A 25,625-nucleotide genomic window follows, 5' to 3' on the forward strand; every position below is an offset into this window, starting at 1 on the left:
CCAGTATATGGCCCATGTGCGATTTGTGCCTCAATTAGCTTCTTTTTATTGCAGTATAGACACACACAAACACTCATGTCACACATGTTTGAGGCTTTCTAATGGCTAATGGCCAATTCAGCCGTCTGCTCATTGTGCTTATTTTTAGAGGAGCGTCAGAAGGTTAATCGGAAAACTTGTCCTAATGTTAGTGCTCAGTGCAAAGTAGCCATCTGTATGAGGCCTTTGTACCAACGTTCTGTTTGAACACATTTAGCTAAGCAAAGTAGAGAAGTGGGTGAGGGAGAAAGAGGGAGAGGTCAGGGAGATTCCCTCAGATTTAGTTGGACATTGGATGCGTATTAAAAATCAATAAGACCATTCTGATGTTTTAAAGCAGTGTGATTGACCCTGTGGAGCAGCAATCAGATTGGAATTGTGAGGGATGAGGAGAGATGTTTTAAGTGAGTGAACTGATGAATATGTGACAAGTGCATCTCCTGCTGCGACTTCACAAAAAAAGTGCAAAGCAAGGCATAAGGAGGAAACAAATAATTCAGCTGTTTTAGTGGACTTTTAATCTCAACAACAGACATTGTTGAAACAGACGTCAGCTTCTCTTCCGTTTTATTAAGCTAAAATACAATTCTTTATACTCTACTTTGAACAAGACATCTTGAAAGATGTCTTGAGATCAAGACATCTGAAAGGAAAGCAGGAGGAAGCAGGAAAAAAAAAGGTTATGGTCATGCTTTACCACCTGAGCCATGGCCATCCCTGAAGTGGATGTGGCTCAGGATGTTGTGTGAAGGTAGCAGAACAAATGTGAAAGCTGCAGACGAGTACACATTAAAGTCAGAGCAAGGATGTAGAAATACGAGCAGAGTGAATATATAGGTTCAGACTCATTATCACGCAGATGAATGGACGACCTGGCAAGCTTCAGCTGTAGCGGTTCCATAAAATCCAGATACCTTGCTGCACTGTGCTTCCTGGCAGTGTACTAAAAAAGATGCGGTCCTGTTGGATCCAGGTTGAACAGGAGAATTAATAAAGTATGAATATTTATGGTCAAATTCTCCAGAGATTATTTTCTTAAAAATAAATCTTGTTACATGTGTCAATGCCCATCAACCCTTTGGTGTTGATATGATGGACTGATTTTTATTGAATGTATAATAGAGCTGATGCATCAAAACTTTTTAACTTTCCACCGTAATAGCTAAGTGCTGAGATTTAAAACCTTAGTTAGTTGTCACGTGATAAAAACTTACCAAAACTCATAGAAAACCAATCTGGACTCAACATTCTAGTATTGAAACTATCTTATTTTATGTGTAACCAATAGTACAAGTTGTTTTTGTTTGTTCACAGAATGTTTATTTGTAGTCTGTTTCTTATTGTGTTAAATGACAGAGATCACCAGTGAGTTATTGTGATTATCATGTTTTGAAGTGATGTGAAGTCAGGATGTTAATTCTGTATCAAAGCAGAGTCTGTGAAGTGAAGTGAAGGGAAGTGAAGTAAAGGGAAGTGGGGGAGGAGATAGGAGGTGGTGGAGGGGCGTTTGTACATCTTGAGGCAAGCTGTGCTGATTCATCTCCGTAGTGATGTGTTATGGACTACTTTTATTCATGCTGAAGAAAGAAATCAGGACAGCATCGAATCAAACTGCCACCCACTCACTTTATTATGAATGTGAATTCTTTTGTTGTTGATGTTCTGCAAATTAACTTCTATCTTCTGCTCTTCCTCTTTCCACATCTAAACTAATGTGCCTCGAGTCCCCAGTATTATTTACCCCACAGCAAGTAATCCAGCTCAACTGTATACTAACACCACAATACAGTAAATATAGCAGCTGCAAGAAAAATAGAGTGAATCCATTTAGTGAATCCAAGACTCTGAATGCTCTTCCTTAATGTATAAGCATTGGGATCTAGCATTTGGGTTTACAAATAGTGCTTTAATATGCCAGTCAAAACTGTTTTTTTCTTTATACTTGTATATTCATATTACAAGCAACTATGAATGGCAACAACTCAGCTATGAAGTGCCCTACAAAATCACAGAATAGGGTCAGTGGATGCCAAGGTACAATCTCCAAAGTCAGTCACTATAAACCTCCAAACTTGACGTTGCCTTCAGATTAGCTCCAAAACAGTGCATACAGAGCTTGAGGTTTTCATGGCCCATCAGCTGCATCCAAACCTTACATGACCAAGCACAATGCAAAGTGGTGCAGTGTTGTAAAGCACAATGCCAATAGACTCTAAACCACTGGGGACTTACTCTTGGGAGTGACAAATCACGCTTCTTTGTCTAGTAATCCGGTGGACTATGTGCAATGTAAGTCTGATTTTGATGTTCCCCCGGAGAACATCATTTGTCTGAAGGACTGATGGCATTTGCAACAATGCATCAGTGATGCATTGTTGCAAGTATATTTAACTTTGTTAAATTAAAATTTATGCATGCTGTATGCATTTTGTTCTTTCCTACACCAGCCAAAATACTGTCTTTGGTTATTAACATTTGAAATGATGAAGGCACTTGAAAAGTAACACAAAATTAGCTGCCTTTCCAGAAAAACAAAAAAGCTTTTCAGAAGCACTTAAGGTTTGCATAAAACTCTGTTTACTCTTTCCCTCCCAGGCTTCTAGACTTTTGATTGGCCAACATTTCTACACAGCTAGGATTGTGTGTGTACTTGACAAACATTTGACTGCATTTTTGGCTTTTACGTGTGGGATTTGATTAAACAAAATTTTTTGACATAAAAATAGGGTACTAAGATTTTAGTTTAATTTTTGCTAATAATTAGTGGTATTTGAATTCCTGTTACAATGGATTACTTTGTGAGCATCAGCAAATCATCAATCAGGACATCTGGAGAACATTAAACTCCAAATTGCTTAAAACGTGAATATAAGTTATAAAATAAATATACAGTTAAAGATTTTAATTTTAAACTTGAGTATTTTCTGGCACTTTTTTATCAATACCCGTTTTTTAATTTAATCTGATATCTCTCTCTTTCCAAATTTACGTCTCTTTCCGCGTATTAGGATAACTCTTTATCTTGTGTTTCCCTTTTCCATCAATTTCTGAAAACAGAATGTTCTGCTCTTTTTTGTTGCTTTGTTGCTTTGTTCAGGAAGTGCAGGGACTCCAGTCATCTTTAATGAGAATGGGGATGCTCCCGGACGCTATGACATCTTCCAATATCAGATCAACAACAGGTCGGTGGCAGAGTACAAGGTCATCGGGCACTGGACCAATCAGTTGCATCTAAATGTAAGGGCCGCTAACTTGCAAGGGGTATAAAACATGAAAATAACAAATATGCTCCCCAGTCAAGCGCAAAGAAAAAGTTTATGTGTTTCTCAATTTGATTCTTCGCACTGCATCAAGAAGAATCAGTATCTTATTTGATTGTGTTCTGTTTAGCTCTATCTAAAAACTGTTGCTGTGTGCAGTTCTACAATATATTTGAACTTTGATTTAGACCCAACTATGATGGTACAGATTGCTTAGTTTCCTATTCCCTCTCCTTAGATGGAGGCCTTACAGTGGACAACTGGGGACTTGTCCCTTCCGGGTTCAGTATGCAGCCTGCCCTGCCTCACTGGTGAAAGGAAGAAAGTAGTAAAGGGTGTGCCGTGTTGCTGGCATTGTGAGCGCTGCGAGGGATACCACTTCCAGGCCAGTGAGTTCACCTGTGAGCTCTGTTCCTACGAGAAGAGACCCAACCAAAACCGTACTGGCTGCCAACCAATCCCCATCATCAAGCTAGAGTGGCACTCGCCCTGGGCAGTGGTGCCTGTCTTCATCTCTGTTCTAGGCATTATCGCTACAACCTTTATCATCGTAACCTTTTTTCGCTACAATGACACACCCATTGTGCGTGCCTCAGGTCGGGAAGTGAGCTATGTCCTGCTGACAGGTATTTTCCTATGTTATATCATCACCTTCCCCATGATTGCTGCTCCTGATATTGTCGTCTGCTCCTTCCGCCGCATTTTCCTGGGCCTTGGAATGTGTTTCAGTTATGCTGCGCTGCTCACCAAGACTAACCGTATCCATCGCATCTTCGAACAGGGAAAGAAGGCAGTGACAGCACCACGCTTCATTTCGCCAGCCTCGCAGCTAGTTATCACTTTCTCACTCATCTCAGTTCAACTGTTGGGTGTCCTCCTGTGGTTTGCTGCTGACCCACCACATACCTTTGTGGACTACGGGGAGCAGCGCACACAGGATCCTGAGAATGCACGGGGTGTCCTGAAGTGTGACATTTCTGACCTATCACTTATCTGCTCCTTGGGATATAGCATTCTCTTGATGGTCACATGCACTGTTTATGCTATCAAGACCCGAAGTGTGCCAGAGACCTTCAATGAAGCCAAACCCATTGGATTTACAATGTACACCACCTGTATTATCTGGCTTGCCTTCATCCCTATCTTCTTTGGCACAGCACAGTCAGCAGAGAGGGTGGGTGCACATCAGCATAATTCACCTTCATATTTATGTAATATTTACCCATCTAACAGCGTCTCCAAATAGAAACTAGACAAATCAGCAATGTCTAAATATGCTCTCACACATGCTGTGTGTACACAAATGATAAATGACACAAGATCAGTTCATAGAAAATCATAATGTATCTTATATTGGGCTTAGGTAAAACCTGTTAATTCATTCACTGCATGTAACAAGCTCTTTTTCCACCTGCCTTTATATCAACCAAAAAATTACAATGCCAGAATACCAGGTAAGTGTGACTTCTGTGTTCTGTGCCTGAGATGACCATAGTAAGGAGGATATCTCCTCTCCACCAGAAAAAAACTGTTTGAAACAGAGTGCTTAGAGCTTTTGCTGTTGATGTACAGGATCTGCTGGAATATCTACTGACATCATCATCTGTAATTATAGGCCATTCTACTATTAATCACCATTAATTAATCATTAATCATTTAATTATATTTGGATTGAAAAATGGGAAATATAGTGAGATATGCCAAGGTTCGACTAATAGTTCTTTGTTGGCGCAAGAATGCTATTTTATGTCTTTCAAGATAAATGTGTTATCTTTGCTATTTTCTTAGATTCAACAGGCTGTAACTAAAGATAGAATTCAAAAGTTTTCTGATTTTTCTGCTATGTGTAACTACAATTTTTCCTTTCATGCTTTAATGATTCATTGAAGCATGGGAAGACAGTGAGTTAACTGGCCTAAGAAAAAAGACATTCCTCTGAAAAGCACTAGATTTAAAATGAGTGAAAAAGGAGCCAATGTCCAAAGAAAAACTACACAGTGCTTTATACTGCTAAAAAAACAAACAAAAAACATAGAACACTTTCAAGATGTATAATATCTTAACAAGAAAGAATTCATGTTGGATATCTAATATGATATGAACTGGATAACTTTAAAATGAAAAGACCCACACTTTTTTGATGAAAATGAAAATCAACTTACAGGGGGCTGAATTCAAATATACCCCCAAAATCAAGGTGAAAAAATTATGTAACGGCCTAGTCCATTTCCAAACTTTTCTTCACAACTCAAACTCAGAATGGTACTCAGTAGTTTGTATGCCCCCCATGTGCTTGTATGTATGCCTGATAATCTTGGGGCATGCCCCTAATAAGACAGTAGATGGTAGCCTCGGAGATCTCCCCCCAGATCTAGACCAGGTCATCGTTGAGTTCCTGGACAGTCTCAAAAGAAACTTGATGAAATTCCTGATACTAACCAGTCCTCTGTAGTTGGTGGAGAGGAATGTGGCTTAGCCACTAACTAGATATCAATAAGATACTGTACACAAGAGAATAGAATAAAATAAAATACTATATACAATCGAATAAAATAGAATAAAATAGAACACAAATGCTATATACAATTTAGTATAATACAAGGATGCCAGAAAAGAGTAATGCACTTAATGTTATTGCTATCCCAATGCAATTTCTCCAGGAACTGAAAATTCTAATTATTATTATTGTCATTCATGATTTTTCAAATTTACATCCATCCATCCTTCTTCCTCCACTTATCCTGGCCACCTGGCCTCCTTCTCCCTGGCCACCCCCTCCAGCTTGTCCGGGGGAACAGCAAGGTGTTCCCAGGCCAGCCGAGAGATATAATCTCTCCAGCATGTCGTGAGTCTGCCCCGGGGCCTCCTCCCGGTGAGACATGCCCAGAACACCTCCCTCAGGAGGCATCCTTGTCAGATACCCAAACCACCTCAACTGGCTCCTTTTGATGTGGAGGAGCAATGGCTCTACTCTGAGCCCGTCCTGGATGGCCATCCTTCTCACCCTATCTGTAAGGGAGAGGCCAGCCAGCACTTTTGGCCATGGCCTCAGATTTGGAGGTGCTGATTCTCATTCCCACCGCTTCAAACTCAGCTGCAAACCGATCCAGTGCGAGCTGGAGGCCATCACCCAATGAAGCCAACAGAACCAAATTATCTGCAAAAAGCAGAGATGAAATTCTGAAACCATCCAAGTGAAAGCCTTCCACCACTTGGCTATGCCTAGAAATTCTGTCCGTAAAAATTACGAACAGAATTGTGACAAAGGGCAGCATCCGTTAGGGCTCCGGCAGTACCCTGGCACCCTCAAGTATCCTTGAGAGGGTAAAGAGTTGGTCCAGTGTTCTGGGACCAGGATGAAAACCGTTTTGTTCTTCCTATATCTGAGGTTTGACTAACTGATAGACTCTCCTTACCAACACTCTTGCATAGACTTTGCCAGGGAGGCTGACAAGCGTGATCCCCCTATAGCTGAAGCACACCGGTACCCCTTCTTACAGATAGGACACACCATCCTGATCTGCCAGTCCATAGGTACCGCCACAGATCTCTATACAACATTGTAGAGGCGTGTCAACTAAGACAGACCTACAGGCCTTCAGGAACCCAAAGAAAACCTCATCCACCCCCAGGGGTCCTGCCACCAAGGTTTTGGTTAACTTCCTCACTGACCTCACTCCTCATGATGGATGGGTTGTCCCCCTCATCCTCAGACTCTGCTTTCTCTAGAGAAGACATGTCAGTGGCATTAAGGAGTAGGGCTGCCCCGATTAGTCGACTTCTCATGATTACATCGACGATCAAAATCGTCGGCGACTAATTTAATAGTCGACGCGTCGTTTGAAGCTGTGTAAAATCCTGAAAGACGCAGGAATAAGTAGTAGGATTTAAGAGTGTAATAACAGACTGAAACAGAAGATGGCAGCACTGCATGTACAAGGATGCCACCTGCCCTTAAACCCAGAAGAGAAAGAAGCAGTCTCCAAGATCGTAGCTGTCCAAATTCAGGGGCTGCATCCTCCGGAGGCTGCATTTGTTGGGCGATTGCGTTACAGCGATGCGAAAGCTGTCCAAATTCGAAGACACTTCCAAATGCAGCCGACAAATGCGTCCTTCATTTCCCCAGATTTGAAGGTGTCACTACCTGATCCGTACGAAAGGAAATCAGGTCAGGTGTATCCTTCAAAGCCCAGCATATCTCAGAATTTATAGTGCAGCCCAGCCAATTCCAGTTTCAAACAATGGCGGCAGCTACTTAGTTTAAATATTATTCTTATTACCCTTTCTGAGTCACAAAATAAACTTATAAGATATTTTCAGGCAATAATGTAGCTGTGCAAACTTCAAATATCTGCTCAGTTTATCAAGACATCACATATTTGAAAAAGTGTTTCAATGTTTTCTGAGACGTCTGTTACCCACCAGCTCGATAGCGAGCCGGGGTTCAAGGCGCACTAGAGCCGGCGAGAACAGCAAACTCTCGGCACATCATTTTCAGACCCCCGCAGTCTTTCGCTACTCAGGTTAAACATGATATATAAGTCACTTGGATAACTTAAAAACTGTTATTGTTTGGCTTTTTTCAGTGTTTTATTTGTTCCTGAGTAAATTGGTTTGGCTGAGATTAAAGTTATAGTTTTCACACAGCTGAATAATCGTCAAACAGAAAACTGATTAAACAGAAGTGTGAGATGGTCGAGAGCTTACTCCAATGTCTTGTTACATTTTAGATAGAAAGGAGCAGACGGCTGAGTTTATTAAACTCCACCGAGACAATCTGCAAATTTCATTAAAAGTTTAATAAACTTTCGTCTTGTCTTTATTTTTAGTTAGCACGTACCTTAAACACTTAAAGCTGTAAGCTAATGATAGTTATATAAGACCACATGCATGCTGGTGCAATAAGCTGTATGTTTCACGTCCAGTGGATACGTGATCTGATTAGTCAACTAATCGCAAAAATAATCAGTGACTAGTTGACTATAAAAATAATCGTTTGTGGCAGCCCTATTAAGGAGCTCCTTGAGGTATTCCTTTCACTGATTTTATTGGCTGCCTCCAAAGTCCCCCAGGCTAACCAAGCCCGATAAGACGCCTTCTTCCGCCTGATCACTCCCTTCACCTCTAGTGTACACCAGCTGGTTCAGGGTTTACCACCACGACAGGCACCAGCCACCTTTATCGACAACTCAGTGTAGCAGCCTCACCAATGGAGGTGTTGAACATGGTCCATTCAGACTCAGTGTCCCCAGTCTCATGTGGAGTTCCACAGGGCTCAATATTAGGTCCATTTACATTTTAATGAAAAGAAGACTGAAGTTCAAGTTCAAATTTTATTCGCCACATGCAGGTTGCCCTGCAGTGGAATGAACCCACCCCCCGACCTTACAGTAGAGAAGTGTTGGTGTTTAGACCTATTAGTTCCTGTGAGTTTCCCCATGTGAATTTTGAGCCCATGGGTTATGCATGTCATGTCCACAGTTGCAAATCTGGGCTTTATAACAGATGGTGAGTTTAAACTGGAGCAGTAGTGAAGTCTAGCTTCTTTCATTTAAGGCCTTCTTTCATTTCATGGCCAAGGTGAAATCTATCCTCTATAGGCAACATTGGAGACAGTAATACATGCCTTTATTTGTCATGTTTAGCTGTAGTAGGCAGGATGAAGGACACAAATGCAGGACTCTGCACAAACACTCCATAAAATAAGCTTGCAAAAAACAAACCTGAACTTGAAACTGAAAACTAATAACTAAACACTGGGAAACTAGAAAACTAGGAACCCAGGAAACTAGAGACTAGGGACGAAGATAATAGGGAAGCACACAGCACATGGGGTAATGATGTGACAATGGAAAGAGGAAAACAGGGCTTAATGAAACAAGGGAATGAGACACAGGAGAAGAGCAGAGAAGAGAGGGACACGAGACTGTCAAAGTAAAACAGGAACCAAGAGACATTCACAAAGATGCAGACTTGACACTGAGACATGGAGACAAGAGGGAAGGGTGACTAGACATGAAACATGGAACACGGGGAAGGCAAAGTAACAGAAACCAAACAGAAATAGAAAATAAGACTATAACACACAGAGAACAATAAGGAGAACCAAAACCATGAATAACACTAAAACAAAGAATATCAGTTAATCAAGAAACACAAAACACTGTGTCCCAGACCCAGTACTGTGACATTATTATGTCTCTGTGGGATTACTGTAGTGCGCTATATGAACCAAGAAAAAAAAGAATATTCCCATTTAATGTTATTTGTGATTTGCTGCCTCTTTGGAGCTAAAAGAGGCTACTCAAACACATGAGATATCAGTGGAAAGCCCAAGATGTCCTCTATTTAATACATCAGGACTTAGTAAGATAGCTCAAATAAGTCACAAGATATTGACCAAAAACAAATGTCCATACAGAGGACATAATAGAATAGGCTGGGCCTCAGGAGGTTATGCAGGAGTTAGACAGTTTTCCCTCTCACATCTCCAGTTGGTTCAAAATGCCACTTTTGACTGCAGTGTGTAGAGAAGTGAACCTTAAGCCTATTATGGCCACACTCCATTGGCTGCATGTGCACTTTAGTTCTTTTGTTTTTAAATCCTTAAATTATTTAAATCCTTAAATAGTTTGGGCCTGTGGTACCTCTCTGAGCTGCTTTACTCATACACATACACACATACATGTCCGAAGTCAAGTAATCTGACCAGCTGCTTATACATGCACAAAAAGCGGAAGTTTGGAGGGTATTTTCTTTTGTTGACCCCAGATTATAGAATATATTGTCTTTGCACATTAGACAATCACCTACATTGTCCATTTTGAAACTCATCTTAAAACTCTCTGGCTTTTCAGCCCATCATGAGACATTGATCTTACTTGTTTTGATTTTGTTTTGTTGTTTTATAGTTGCTTGTTTTTGTTTTTATTATAGTTTTTTAATTGGTGTTATTTTTACTTTTTGCTAAAGTGCTTTGTTTTTTTTTTGCCTGTCCTGTCTGGCACTGTAAAAATCAGAATTATTGTCTGAAGGCCAAAGAAAATGCCCAAAGTGCTTTAAAAATGAAGTTGTATGGCATGTATGGTATAGTACATTACAATGCTGCCCAGGTAGCTGGAGCCAGACTGTCCGTACGTGACCGGCCTTCAGCTTCAAAGCAATGTGCGACAAGCAAATTACTTCCAGTTTGGAAATAGCTTAAGAATGTATCTGTAGTTTGCCATGGAGTGGCAGATCGTGTGAACTAGCATAATTTCACAGATACTCCAAAATCCAAAGTAATAGCAGTGGTGAATGGACTGGTTCTTATATAGAGTTTTTCTACTCTACAATACAAAATCTTTAATTTATTTTATCAACTTTTCTTCTGACGATGCTGTCTGTTTTGAGAGCTCAGTGTATCTGCGTTCGACTACTCCACCTAGGCTGCACTGTCGAGTGCAGATCCACTGAGCGCAGCGCAAGCTAGTGAGACAGAAGCTAAGCTCGTTGCAACATGGCAGCCGCCTCAACGCTACCCGAAATTGAACCTCCCCCACCCTCATTCAGATCTGGCGTTTGGAACTATTTTGGTTTTCATGTGAAGCATGACCCTGATGGACTAAAGTAAAAAAGTATGTCGGATGTGCCACGCAATGCTCAATTACATTGGTGGGAACTAGTGCGTTAGCGCAGTTAGCTCGTTAACGTGTTGACGCTGTCCAGCCCCACGCACGGGGCGATCCGCGGTAACTCGTTAACGGAGATTTGCCGCGTTATGGCGTTAACGTCATTTTAATGAGATTAACGCTGACAGCACTAGTGGGAACACAATGAATATGACTGCACATTTACACCGACATCACCCTAGTGCAAAGACAAGTGGAAGCAGACAAAAACAACAAGCACGCATGCTACAAACTTTACCCGAGTCATTTAGACAGCCGTTAGCACATGATTCTCCTTATGGGGACCTGATATGTTTAATATGCTGCTGAGAATATAGCCCAGAAGAAGCGGATAGTATAGCTTTTATTTTGGAAAGAGCCATTTCTCTGTAATAAACTCTCTTTTCCAAAGATGAGTGATTTCTCGATCAGACAGATTTTTTTTTTAATCATTTTGTTGTTTCAGCAACATTAAATATAAAAACTGTACTTTTGAGTTAAAATATATATTTATAATTTTAATAAATGACAAATTAAAAAGGCATGAACATTTTTTTTATCGAAAAAATATCGAACCGTGACACCAAAATATCGAACCGAACCGTGAATTTTGTGTACTGTTGCACCCCTACTTTTTACCCTTCAACACCTCAAGTTCAGTTTGATTTGAAGAATTCAGGGAGCATTTGATCCTGAAAATTGGCTATTTCTGTTAGGCTTAATAACAGGATAACCTATATCCTTTTTGCACAAATCTGAAGTTTGGTAGACTAAGACTATATTTGAGAGTATAATTGTAATGCCATTTCATGTTAAAATGTTCCTTTAAAAACCAGTGTGTAACTATGAGTACGCTGCTGGCTTACCTTTCTTCTCTATGTTTTCTAACACTTATTATTAGACTACTGTGACCTTCAAACACTGGTTTTATAGTAACAGATTATATCTAAGAGGCCACATAAATTACTTAAGAACTTGTTTTTCCCTATATTTTAATTGTGTCGTGCATTTTCATAACGATTCCTTAATGCATCACTGGAATCACTGCCACCTACTTGTTTTGGGCTTTTACAGTTTTTTACAGACGCTAGGACACATTTCTCAATACTTAGGTCACTTTTGCAAAACTCTTCACACAATTCTCCTAACTGACCGTCAGCTTGGCAAAGCAGTTCATTCCACATTCAAAATGCACTACAACTACCAAAACACTTCATTCAGGTCTCAAATAAACTCATTCTTCCAGAACACTAGCAAAGGTTGACAGCCGACAAACACACTTTGTCACCCACAAAACAATGACCTAAAAAACACTAACAACATGTAGCATTACACAGTGTTTTCTTGTGTAAAACAAGGACACATCTCTGTTTATAATTTCAATATATGTTACTGGAATGAATCAGACATCCTGTATTTATGTTTATGTATTTTTATTTTTTTGCACTAAGTAATCCCAAAATATAAGAATTCATATACACACCATCCACTGATACACATACAATAGTAATGCTAATCTACTCGGTTTTCCCTATTTGGCCACAGATTCTCATCCACATCACATCTTATGTCATCTAGGGCAATACACCTAGGAAAGAATCTTCTGGCATGCCAGAATTGAAGGAGTTGAAAAATTGAAGGAGTAACACCTGTGTAGATGTTCATCTACAATGAGAATCAGCTGTGGCTGGTTAAACTGCATTTTTAGATTTAAAATATGTTTCAATAAAATATTGCCGTTGGATTTTGCTGTCTTTTCAAGTTTTGCATTGTGTTATTGTTTTGACCATGAGTTTAACAGTTTTGAAAACAGTATGTAAGCACATGCAAAATGTCCTGTCCGTACAAAGGTTTTTGGCAGTTATTGTGTCTGAGTGAGAAGATGATTCATGTAATTTGAGAGATGTAGTCATTGAATGCATTTTGTGCCAAAACAATGATAACTGGTCCTCAGTTTAGCCCACATAGACTTCTGTTGTGCTCACTGTGTGAGGAGTTTTGCAAACGTGACCTAAGTATTGAGAAATGTGTCCTAGCGTCTGTAAAAAACTGTAAATACGGAACTCACCATCTGTCGCCAATGTTCCTTCCTCCCCTTTACTTCCTCTCTTTCCTGGTGGCTGAGCAGAGCACCACTGAGGAATTCAGCTGTCAGTTTGACAATCGGTTAAAAGGGCCATTAACCCGGCTGTGCTTCCTTGAGGTGGTTGTCATAGTAATGAAGTTGGTGTCAAAACAGTCAGTAACAGCAGGTGGCGTTCTGTTTTGGGAGCATAAGCGAAGGTGTGCTGTGACAGATGTTGTAAGGCAGGTATGAGCTTTTTGGTGCCTGGTTGAGCTCCCCACACGTGTGTGTGTGTGTGTGTGTGTGTGTGTGTGTGTGTGTGTGTGTGTGTGTGTGTGTGTGTGTGTGTGTGTGTGTGCTTGAGTCAGGTTGAAAACTGTTCTCTCTCTCTTTCACTCTGTTAACTGAGTCAACAATTTCCTTGCTGCATCAGACAGTTGGTTTTCATCCCAACACAGACTGCAGCACATCTGTCAGCTGACGGAGAAGACAAACACTTTAATACTTCCTGTTTCAATTGAGACCACAAAGATGCTTTCCATTTAAATCCAAGAATCTGCTCAATGCTGCAATGTTTCATTTTGGTTCAGTTAAAGCAGTTGGAGAAAATTTGCTGCAGTGATGTCCACCTGATCTGTGACTTCATTGTTTAACTTGCACTGGTTTTCCTGCTCAGCTATCCCTATTTTATTCATGCAGCAGCTCATGTCTCTGCTGCATAAAATCCACCTGAATGTACAGGAGTTACTGTTTTTCTCAATAGCTAACTCAAAATCAGTACTCTCTGGTGCAAAATAATTCATTATTTGGTTTTTGTACATTTTTCCAATAAAGCCAAATAGTTTTTTGTTTCTTTCACCCCTTCTGGCCAAAGTTTTAGAAGGACAAATCTTGTTTAAGTTAGTATTGTGTATGTTTAACTTTGCATGCTACTTACGTCACTCATAGTTTTCATTTTCAGCTCCATGTTTTTATTGTCGCTAGTAGAGAAGCTTCTTAGCAGTTCAAAATAATTTTAATTTATCTTATGTATTTCAACCAGTTTATCCACTGTCAGGTTGTTTGCTGTTGGGTGAAACTGGTTGCAAAAAACGTACTATTGACTTGGTCATTGTCATTTGTTTGCAAGGAAATGACAGCATGTCTGCAACTACTCAACAACTAATTATTAAGCAGCTGTGAAACTGAAGAGTTCCCATTCAAAGTAAAATTTATGCCTTACCACTTCAACAAATAAGGCTTTTAGTTTGAAGCTGAACAGCCTCTGGTTTCTTCCAGTTGGTGGTTAGTTAGCAGAAAAGTTGACTGCTTCAGTGCAGCTAATGCTAGAATACAGGTAAATGCAACAACCTAACGAGCAACCAAGTAAACACAAAGAGTACCCTCGTTCCAACTGATTTCACAGAGCAATAGCCAGCACCCTCTAACATCTTCACCTCGTTTTTCAACTAGCCAAGGATCGCACATTTTTCTCTGGCAGCAATCTCTAGGCCTGTGTGACTGAGGTCTTATATTAAAGATATCACCTTTCACTGACATCATACAGTTCAGCAAGTAGAAAAACTGTTTACACCACTGTGAAGCGGGAGTTTCTAGATCATCACCATTCAGCAATACTTCTACATACACTGACATCATCATTGGACGCTTTGGTTATTTTTTGCATGTGAGCATGAAACATACATTATGTGAAAAAGAACATTTTAGTACTGTCGAGAGAAGTGGGGCAGAGAGAGATTGAAGTCCCCCTGACTTTCCCCTGTCATCACATCTGAGAGGTGGCAAAAGGTTTCAACATCCAGCCTTATCTTTTAAAAATGATCAGAGTGCTAAAATATTATTATTCTCAATCAAAGATAAATCAAAATCAAAATGTAGAAAAGATAACAAATATTGTTTAGTACTGATCAGAATAGAATCAGGTATGTTAAAATTAAGTACGTTTAAGTTTAACCCATATAGTAAATAAAAAAATATGGTTTATGAAATTACACTCATAGCAGGCTGCACTGTGAGGCTCTACAGAAAAGGCCTGCAGAAAACTATCTATTATAACAGCCAGAATAATTAGCTCTTCTAAAAAAATTCTTCCTAGGGTCTCTTTTATTCTTCGGATGGACCTTGAGGGCATGGTAGCGCACTTAACACTTTTTCCTCCTATCCTGACTCTACAGCCAAAACTGTGAGGATCAGAAGAATTTGATTTGTCACTGAACAGAGTGAGACAGGGGACATTAATGACAGTTACTACAGTAATCATAATACTTACTCATAATGCATAATACAAACACTTTAATTTAGTGTTGAATTCGATTAATGCGAGCCTTCTTGGCTTCTCATTGGTTTGTGCAGTACAGCCAATAAATGACAAAATATCAAATCACATTCTTTCTGTATTTAACACATTACATTAATCTCTGAATTGGGAATGATTGTGAGCTGGATGAGCTACTAGATCACTGAAATTAAACGTCCATTCTTAATATAAACTTTGTTTAAATGTAATCCTTGGAATTATTATAGGTCACTAAAAGCACCAACTGTTTCATAGTTTCTTTGCACCGCAGTTGAGCATTATTAGGAGGTTGATGTCTTGGTCATTGTACTGCCTCTTTGAGTCTCATTCTCAGCCAGTTCTTCCTCCTGTTTTATCCACAGATGTACATCCAGACGGCGACACTGACGGTGTCTCTGAGCCTCAGTGCTTCTGTCTCTCTGGGCATGCTCTATATGCCAAAGGTGTACATCATCATCTTCCACCCCGAGCGGAACGTCCCCAAACGTAAACGCAGCTTCAAGGCCATCGTCACCGCTGCCACTATGACCAGCAAGCTGTCACACCTGGCAGCTGAGCGGCCCAACGGCGAAGTGAAGACTGAGCTTTGTGAGGGTATGGAAGCTAGTGGTAAGTGTGACCAGGAGATGTTTGATAGCTGGCATTAAAAGACCAGGAGGAGACAGGGAACAAGATGATCTAGTTAAACATTATCCTTTAAATTATGGTAAAAGTATTATTGTTAGAATCAGTTAGAACGGACAGATGTGCAAGAAAATATATATTTTGTTGATGAGGTGATGTCAGAGGCAGAACGAGTTTCTTTCTTCTTTTCAGTAATAAGCATTTAACATGAAGTGGCTGGAGTTTATTTAGACGTCACCTGAGACTGGATTTGAAGCCAAAACTGCTTATAGCTCAGAGTTACACTTCAAAGCTACTTCTTAGTCCATCAGCAGAAAATCATGAGACGTCAGATTGTTTACTCATTCGAGATGTGCTGACTGAATTGCTCTTCTTTCTTTAACAAGCAGGAGCTTCCACATCACTTTTAATTTCTCTACCTTCTGATGTTCTTATCCTGTAAGAACATCAGAAGGCTGATGTTCTTACAGGATAAAAGAGGTCTTCTTTTATGCTGCAGAAGTAATAAACATTCAATTTTCCAAGAGAAATAAGAATTAAGGTGGTATACAGAATATAATAATCAGTCATTTTTTGGTCTCAGTAGAATCCAAGAATTATGTTAGAATTATTCAAATCATAATCTTACCATATAGGTATATACAGCGGAACTGTGGCTAAAGAAGATTGATGAAACCATAAGAGACAAAAAAAATACCAATAGAGAAGAGTTGTCTGTTGCTGTTCTAATATCTCAACTCATAAACCTGCTGTTTTCTATCCTCTTGTTAGTGCCACCTCCAAAAACGACCTATGTGAGCTACACCAACCATGCGATGTGAAGATATAACAACTTTGGCACAAAGACCTTTTGGGACATTTAATATGCACATTTTTGTCAGATTTTGAGGAAAGGACACCACCACAGGCTATGACAGAAACGAGGTACTCTGAACAATTTCAAGATCAGAGGGAGTCTGTGGAGTTTTTTTGTTTGTTTGTTTTTTTCTGTTTACAGACAGCAGGGAACAGACTTCAGCGGAGCAAAAAGCCTAAAAATAAAGTAAAATCCATCTGAAAAATATTAAGGAAACAAGAAGATGGTAACTGGAGACTCAAGCAAAATTTTTGTTTAAATACATTTTTTAAAAATCTTCTGAAAGAAATTGTGGGGACTAACTGTATTTGTTGCTATTCTAATTGTATGTTGACAACAAAAACAACTTAATAGTGGTTGTGAAAATTCTGATTTTGTCTGATGTTGTGTGTCCATTGACGTGCATTTTGAGATGATACTGTCACTGTTTTTGACTAACTGGTTGGCAGGTTTTGGTTGTGATATGATTAAATGCCATGGTTTAACTAACGCATGCACTTTTTATACAAAGGCTCTATTTATAATAAAAAAATGTTTCTCAAGTCGTAGCCATTCTTTGTTCTATTTGAAGGGGGAAGTCTGAAAAAGAATAAATGGACAAAATTAAAACTTTTCTTTTCATAATGACTGTGGCAACGTTTTGATTTCCCATTTATTTCAAACTGGCATTGTCATCTCAATGACAAAAAGTTTATGTTATGGAAACACTGCTGATCCCTAAGTGCAAGGCTTCAGGAGTGCATTTTCTTAATGTTCTTGATAGAGGGTGGGTTGATTTCTTATGTCAACATGCAACCTGGTGTTAGGGAAATGCTATTGAATAAAATAAGTGTATATTAAGGTGGTCGTAGATTCAAAAGTGAATCCAATTAATGTCCTAAACATCTCTTTCTAAAGACCAATAGGGCCAATTTGTTAGCAAAAGAAAGAGTCTTTAAAGTGGACATGCAAGGTTAATTTGAAACATGGAACCCTACTCTACAGTCTTCTTCATTTACATTTGAGCTTCAATTCTCCTCCCTTTTAATATGAAGTAATCCACTCAGTAAGAAGTAGTGATATAAGAAATTCTTAACCAAAGCATGTGAATAAGGTCTCCAAAAAGTATGGCATCTCTTCTCTGGAGGCTTCTTTTCGGTCTGTCACACACACGTCAACCTATTTTCCCTAAAGACCTGCTGATGGATGTTAGGATTCCTAACATGGTTCAGTAAGAAATTTTGTTATGTTTGTGTTGTGACATATATGGTAATCTGAATGTATAAAGTGTTTGTATGTGCTTGGGAAAAATACTTTTATTGCATAAAATAGTGCTCACCATATCTTATGGACATCTGCTCTGCCAGCTGATTGTGCCACTGAGTCTGTTGACCTGACCCAACAAGGAAAAATCAACACTCTCAACTTAAACAGACTCTTCTCAACACAAACCTCATTTATAAAGTGCTCTAAAAACCTGGGCATTACAGCAAACAGGTGGATTCTCTTTTTTCAGTGTGGCTAGCCAGTAAAAGTTTTTATTTACGAAATTACATACAATCACACCTCTCCAGGTCTCACTGCCCCATTGCCCACCTGACCATTAAAGCCAGGGACTCCAAGAAGGCTGGATACAGTGTAAACCACGGTCACAACCGGTTTGCGGCCCAAAGGAGCAAGTGAACAACCCTGTTGATGAAAACTTTAACGTGCAGGCAGCAAGCCTCCTGCAAGTAGTGGGCCTACATGCGCTGATTATTTGTCAAAATTGTTACAGATATTTTTCTATTGTTTATAACAGATAAAAAAAATTCCACCAGTTAGCAAGCTCAATTGCTAAGGTTTAGCGTAATCTTTCATACTGGAAATGCTGCATCTCGTTAGTTAAATTTATATTTATTTCCAGCAATGCAGTGCTCTATTAATAGTAGTAATAGTATAGTGGATATTCTGTTAGGGTTAAAAAAAACTGCATTGATTTACCTTTTCTGACATTAAAGTTGGGTTCATATTTATACCATACTGATACTGGGGCCTCTCACAGAAGCCTTGTTGTTGTTTCAGTGTTGTGCTCCCAAAGATAAAAAGAGTTGTGCTTCCACAAGACATTAGAAAAAAGTTGACTAATCTCAGTTTAATCAATTTATGCTGTCTTCTAGTAACAAAGACCAGCTGGTAGTCCTCAGTATTTACACGGAGAACGTATGAAATCATTCATTCTAGTGAACATGAGTTAAGTAAAGTTGCTCATGCAGATCACTGAAATGGTTCCTGTCTGCAACACCTGCTGGGCATTTGTCCAGAGACTCACTAGAAGAAGGTCATGTAAAGGAGAGTCCTCCATTAGCAAGAGAGAATAACTTTCATGTGATATACAATAGAGGAAATGTGAGAAATCAGCCAACACCACAAGATCCACAAAAGATTTAAAAAACTACTATATTATATTTCTACACTGGATTTGACCTTCAACATCTTAACAACCTGGCAGGAAATTCAGCACAGTGTGCATCTCAATACAAAAAAGACAGTCAGTGGGATCAATACATTCTGTGGAATCAGAGAGGGGGGAATCAATACAAGCTGCTGGAGAGAACTCCTCGTGCATGTAATGAATATTTCTGCATGTACTGGCAGGAAAAAGGAACAAGTAGAGTCTGAGTGATGAAGCATCCAGACTACTTTCCCCGGACGTCTCTCATTTCTTGTATTTGCAGCCAACTGAAAGAACAGAACTACAATGAATATAATACTGAAGATGAAACAGCTCAGCTAAATTTCTATACAGGTTCTGTTTTAATATTTCCTGTTTGACCAGGTTCGGCTGCTCACACGTACTTTAGAGATTGTATTTCCTGCTTTGAGATATTCATATTCAGTTCATTTAACAAAGAACTACAGTTTGTCTTTAACCTACCACATACTTAACATAACAAGATGCAGTAATGGTTAAGTTGCAGCTGGTTTGGAACCGGTAACTGCAACTTACTGCTCTCACCATCTTTTCTATTTGGAACTATTTGAGGTGGCTGTAGCTCAGGAGGGTTAGCAGGCCATCTACTAACCGAAGGGTTGGTGGTGAGTGCTCAGGCAGTGTGAGGAAGGTTACTTTTAAAATGTATTCCACTACAGATTACAGAATACATTCCCCAAAATTTAGTTGTAACGTATTCCGTTAAGTTACTCAATGTGAGTAACGTATTCTGAATGCTTTGGATTACTTAATATATTGTCATGCTTTTTACAACAATATCAATGTACTGTTGCCCTGTGATTTATTCCTATTACTGAAGGCTACTGGCCACCGAGCTAACATTGTTAGCTGGTGTTCGCTGAGGTTAGCTCATAGACCGCTTTCAGAACTGCACATGATTATTTGCAGCTAGCGGGTTGTTAATGCTATCCATCATGTCTAACAGTCTGCAGTCTATGAACTAACCTCAGGTAGAATAGAAGAGGATTATATAAGAATCATTGCACTACATTTGCCATTGCACTAGGTCATTCCAAATATAATCTGAGGCAAACTCTAGCTTGCCTCAGGCAAACTATCCACTCTGGGGTCAATTGTAATTTCAAGCTACATTATGCCAGTGGACTGTTAATAATTAAGTGCCAAACAAATCTAGGGTTACCAACACCTGTGAGTGTCTTTTTCATGTCAACAATATTATACAATATTCACAATATTCATTCACTGTCTTTAGGGTTCGCTAGCTTAGCTTAATTCATAGCCAACTCGCTAGCAGCATGGCCTCTTCACCTGTCCCTTCTGTTATCTTCCTGCTCAGTGTCTAAGATGTTTAGTTACTTCTTGGCTTCCTTTAGTAATAATGGTGCTTGTAATACATATAGCCTGTGAGGCTAGTAGTAGTCATTTTATTTTGAGCTTGCAATCAGACATCGTCGTCTTAAAGCTGTATTGCAGAGAATAAAACACCTACCATCAACCTATTCATTTGTTGACTCTTTGAACACTCTCTAACATAGGCTATTGTTTACAAAGATAAACAGTCCATTGTAAGAGTGTGAGGTGGGGACATAAGTTTTAGAAAACTCTCCATTGGCAGGCAGTGCAGGAAACTTTACACACAGTGAGAGGGAGAGCAAAGCAATATCAGTAGGCAGCAGCTTTTGTGGGAATTTTATATCAACAGTCAAATAAAAAGAAAAAGAAGAAAAGCAAAAAGCAAAAGGGCTACACAAACAAAAACCACATTGAGTCTCACTGCTGTGAGCTAAGACCAGGAAATTGAAGCTACAGTTTCCACAGGGTCACAAAAATTGGACAATAGAAGACTGGAAATAAAACATTGCCTGGTCTGTTGAGTTTTGGCAATGGTTGCAACATTTAGATGGTCAGGTCTGAACTTGGGATAAACAACATGGATGCCTGTGCATTGTATTTACAGTTCAGTCTGTTGCAGATAGTGTATAGATGTGTGGGGTACTTTCTTGGTATAATTTGGACCCCTTGGAAATACTACATTGAAATGGTCCCTTTTAACAGAAGAAACCTCTGGCAGAACCAAGTGCAGGCAGGGGAAGCCATCTACTGTGACCACTTGGGGATAATGGGAGGATGACAGGACAAATCACACTGTGGAAGAGAGCCAGACGTTAACAATAACCTCTGACTACATGCAGAGTTGTGGGCTAACACCATATAATAAGTTAAAAAGGTGACTAAAGAAGAAACACTCAATAAACCTATTGCAGTGTAACTAAGAGAGCTTTCAGGGTCACCTGATCCACCCCTAACTATAAGCATTGTCAAAAAGGAAAGGTTTAAACCTAATTTAACACTAATGGGAAAAAAAGTATAGGAGAAATATGCTCTCTCTTTATAGTCACTCAGTACACTTGCTGCCGCATTTTGGACCAACGCAGCCTTTTCGGGAAGTTTTTAGGACATCCTGAAATCTTGCCTTATTGGTTTTATGCAAAATTGTCTACCAGTCTCACCATCAGCTGGGTAAATGCTCTCAATGTACTAAATCATATTATCAAACTGGTCGTGCATGTAAGTGAAAGTGTACATCACAATAAATAATTTAAAATGTCTTCTTTGACTTGGTATTTTTTATTTTTGAATAAATGAGTCTGAACAGAGAACTTTTAAGATGTGGATTTGTCAAAGTGGAACACAGAAACCCAAAACTTCTCAGTTTTGCATTTCACATTCTTGATTTATGACTTGAGCCTGTATGGAATAAAATATGTTTTTAATTGAATCCAAAATGCCATCTTTAGTGAAGCAGCAGAAGTGTCTAAAGTAACAGAAATAATCTTTTTAAGTCTCACCATCAGCAACTTTTTTTAATAGAAATGGCTTTGAAAATTAGTCTTGGAACAGAATAGAACTGAACATAATACCAGTGCAAACATGAACTGACGTATTCATACTCAGATAAGGCTGGTCACAGATCATTCACTGGTATTCTCGTCATATCAGCATGTAAATCATATTCACGATTAGCATGAGAAATCTGCCACTGGCATCACACTGGCATCTGACTTGCCTATTTATAAACCATGGAAGACTACTTCAAGAAATTTTTTTAATGCATATATATGAGTGTGAAGAAAGCGGAAACACAACTACTCATTTCTTTACATACAGACAGCAGAAAAAGACCATTCTGATCCCTCAAGTGTGTGCTGGATAAAATGGATCAGCTTAGAATCATATGTACAACTACATATGACTCCGGAGGCAATTAGCTCCATAATACTACATGTTAATAGACCTCTCTGCATTCAATCGTACCTGTTATTAATCTCTGTCTCTCTTCCACAGCATGTCTTTATCCTGTTTTCCTTCTCTCACCCCAACTGGTTGCAGCAGATGGCCGCCCCTCCCTGATCCTGTTTCTGCCGAAGGTTTCTTCCTGTTAAAAGGGAGTTTTTCCTTTCCACTGTTGCCAAAGTGCTTGCTCACAGGGGTTTTTTTTCTCTCTGTATCTATTATTGTATGATCTATAAAGCGCCTTGAGGCGACTGCTGTTGTGATTTGGCGCTATATAAATATAATATAATTGAATTGAATAATTTGTATTAGACACAATTTTTGCAGTTTTGCCTCTGCACGCCACATTAAATGAATATATCATTGAAGTATAGACATTCAACTTTAATTCAAGGGGTTTACCAAACTTTGTGCATGCTTTGGAATTACAGCTAGTTACAACATAGTTCTCCTTTTTCAGACACTCAAAAGAAATTGAACAGTTGACTTAAAGACACTTTTCTGATCAGGAAGGCCAGATTAGATTTTGCCAGAAAACAACTAAAAGAGCATTTCTGAAAAATAAACATTTTGGACAGAAGAAACCAAGGGAAATTGAACCAGACTGATTGGAAAAGAAAGTATGAAGAAGGAGAGGAATATTCCATAATTGGAAGCACATCACATCATTTGTCAAACATGGCAGAAGCAATGTTATGGTATGGGCACAGATATTGCTGCCAATGGAACTGAGCCAGTAAGTGTTTCTTGAAGTGTCTACATGTAGTCTTATACTCACTGCTCAGATTCAGCCAAATGCTGGGAAACCACACAGCACTTGACAGTGCAAATTGATAACGTTATTAATAAAAACAACCCTTATTTATTTAAAACTATGTTAGTTTGCCCACTTATTTTTGAGCCACTGAAAATGACAAACTACAAACATGGATGAGCCATGCTGTTGGCTCACCTTTATCCCTGGGACTAAATTTGAAATATTTTTAGTTTACTGACCTTTGTCTACTACTTAATATTATCTAGCTCAGTGATGTCAGCTAACTGTGATCTCCATTTCAGTTTTGTTTTGTTTTTGGTGGTTTTGATCTCACTGTCTGATTTTCTAATTACCCTAGTATACAGTAATACTATAACATCCCAGCCTAATCATTGTTCATGATCACACAGTCACACACTATCTCGTCCTTTGCCTGCTTTTTGGTTGTTTGTTTTGGGTTTTTTGTAGTCTTTTAGCCTGTCTTTGTTATTTTAGGATAAGAATATTTCCACACACATATTAGTAAATTAGAGACAATGTGAGAATATATGTACTAAAATGCTGTTTAAATGAAAGCTGACCTTTTAACATGATAATAATCACACAAGCATATCACAACAAATTACATGCGTTATGTAATGGCTGAGTCAAAGACTAAATTTGAAACAACGCAGAACACATTCACCATCTTGCAAACGAATACATTTTTATGAAATGGTGATACAAAATTACATCAACTTCTAAGCTATTTTTGTTAAACAGCACAATATTTCTGACACCAAGAGTGTGGCAACTAAATCCGAAAAAAAGTTGTTGTTGTTGTTATTTCTTGTGTGTGTGTGTGTGTGTGTGTGTGTGTGTGTGTGTGTGTGTGTGTGTGTGTGTGTGTGTGTGTGTGTGTGTGTGTGTGTTCTTATTTATATACAAGATTTATCTTATTTGGTAGGTCAAAGAGTCATCCATTTCAAGCCAATTAAATTACTGTATTGTTAAGATACCCAGCATATTATTCACAGTAAGACAAACTAAACTAAAAATGTATTTATTTGCTGAATGTGCACGACACATGCAATCACACTCACTGAGGCACACCTGCACATTCAGGAATAATAAAGCCAATACATGATGGAAACACTCTCTTGCTTTAACAGCCTCCTCTTCATCTCCCTCCCGGGCAGTGGCTATAATTAGCTCTGGCCCCCTGGGCTCCCTACAGGCATAGATGACCCATCGTTGAAGCTTGAAATTAATGAGCCACATGCTGTCCTGTTATTATTTACCATTAGCTCTGGCTGTGGAGGAAATGCTGTATTTTTCTTCATTACGGCATAGCTCCCAGGCAGCGTGCTTATTCAGAAATACACCCCGAGGACTGTGGGAGACAGAAACCTGCTCAGGAACCAAGGACACGTCAGTGCTGATAGCTGTAGGTCCTTTTCATTTTCTTTCTTTCCATCCTACCACCTGTCTGCAGACGTCATTATAGGGAGTTCAGTGCTACAAATACTGCAAATAGGTCAGGGCTCAAACTTTTCACAAACTTGAGCCCATGCTGCTCCACATGTCATCCAACAAGATGAGTTGATGAAGCAACTCGAGAAAGCCACACAACAGAGAACAAATTGCAAAGTGCTTGGAAGTAGTTCAAAGTTCAAAGAAAAAAGATTTGGTCTGAATAGAGTCTGTGTGTGAGTGGCCTGAGAAATTGAGGTTACTCAAATTGGTGAGGTGAGTGGGCAAGGGTGAGTTGTGGAGGAATAGTGTTTGGGAGGGGGTGTGGTTTAGAACAAGTTAGAACATTGTTCCTCCCTCCCCAGATTGATACCCAGCAGTCCCGCAAACTGCCATATTTGAGCACACATAAATATGAACGTTCAAGTTGGAAAAGACAACTAGTCACAATCTCTGAATGCTATTACATTTATTTTTTTTTACTATGAGATCTGTGAGATCACAATATGTATGAAAATGTGAGCATGTGTTGTCTTCCTCCAGCTGAGATCTGCATCCCACTTAGCATCTTAATCTTGGGCCTACATTCAAGCTGCCAAGTGTTCTACTATGACTCCCTTAGTCCCTAAGTTAAAGTCAGTATTCCTATACCACAGATGTTTATTCAGTACACAAGTACTGATTGAAAACACAGAAGAAAAAGAAAAATATGAATGAACCAAAGATATTAATATAATATATGTGCTGTTTCATTTGTTATAAAAAGATGCAAAAATACTTTCAAGTGACCTTCAACTGTGATAGAAATTTTCATTTAGTTTTCATTTGCAGTCCTTCCCATTCCCACAAAAGTACTTCTACAATGGTGAATTTAAATATTATCATATTATGTGTTACAT

At 39.1% G+C, this 25,625-nt stretch overlaps 1 protein-coding gene across 1 annotated transcript in view; it reads left to right on the top strand.

The window, feature by feature from the left end:
• Positions 1–16,754, top strand: part of LOC146628376 (metabotropic glutamate receptor 8-like) — a 129,948-nt gene extending 113,194 nt beyond the window's left edge. The window contains exons 7-10 of the mRNA XM_085359482.1: positions 3,137–3,276; positions 3,538–4,473; positions 15,672–15,918; positions 16,705–16,754. Coding sequence (XP_085215608.1) covers positions 3,137–3,276; positions 3,538–4,473; positions 15,672–15,918; positions 16,705–16,754 — 1,373 coding nt within the window. The remainder of the gene's footprint in view (positions 1–3,136; positions 3,277–3,537; positions 4,474–15,671; positions 15,919–16,704) is intronic.
• Positions 16,755–25,625: the final 8,871 nt, after the last annotated feature.

Source organism: Diplotaxodon limnothrissa, linkage group LG7 (genome assembly GCF_057381915.1).
Source record: "Diplotaxodon limnothrissa isolate DT_005_m linkage group LG7, D_limnothrissa_male_GT1.1, whole genome shotgun sequence".
In the NCBI taxonomy this organism is placed as follows: Eukaryota; Metazoa; Chordata; class Actinopteri; order Cichliformes; family Cichlidae; genus Diplotaxodon; species Diplotaxodon limnothrissa.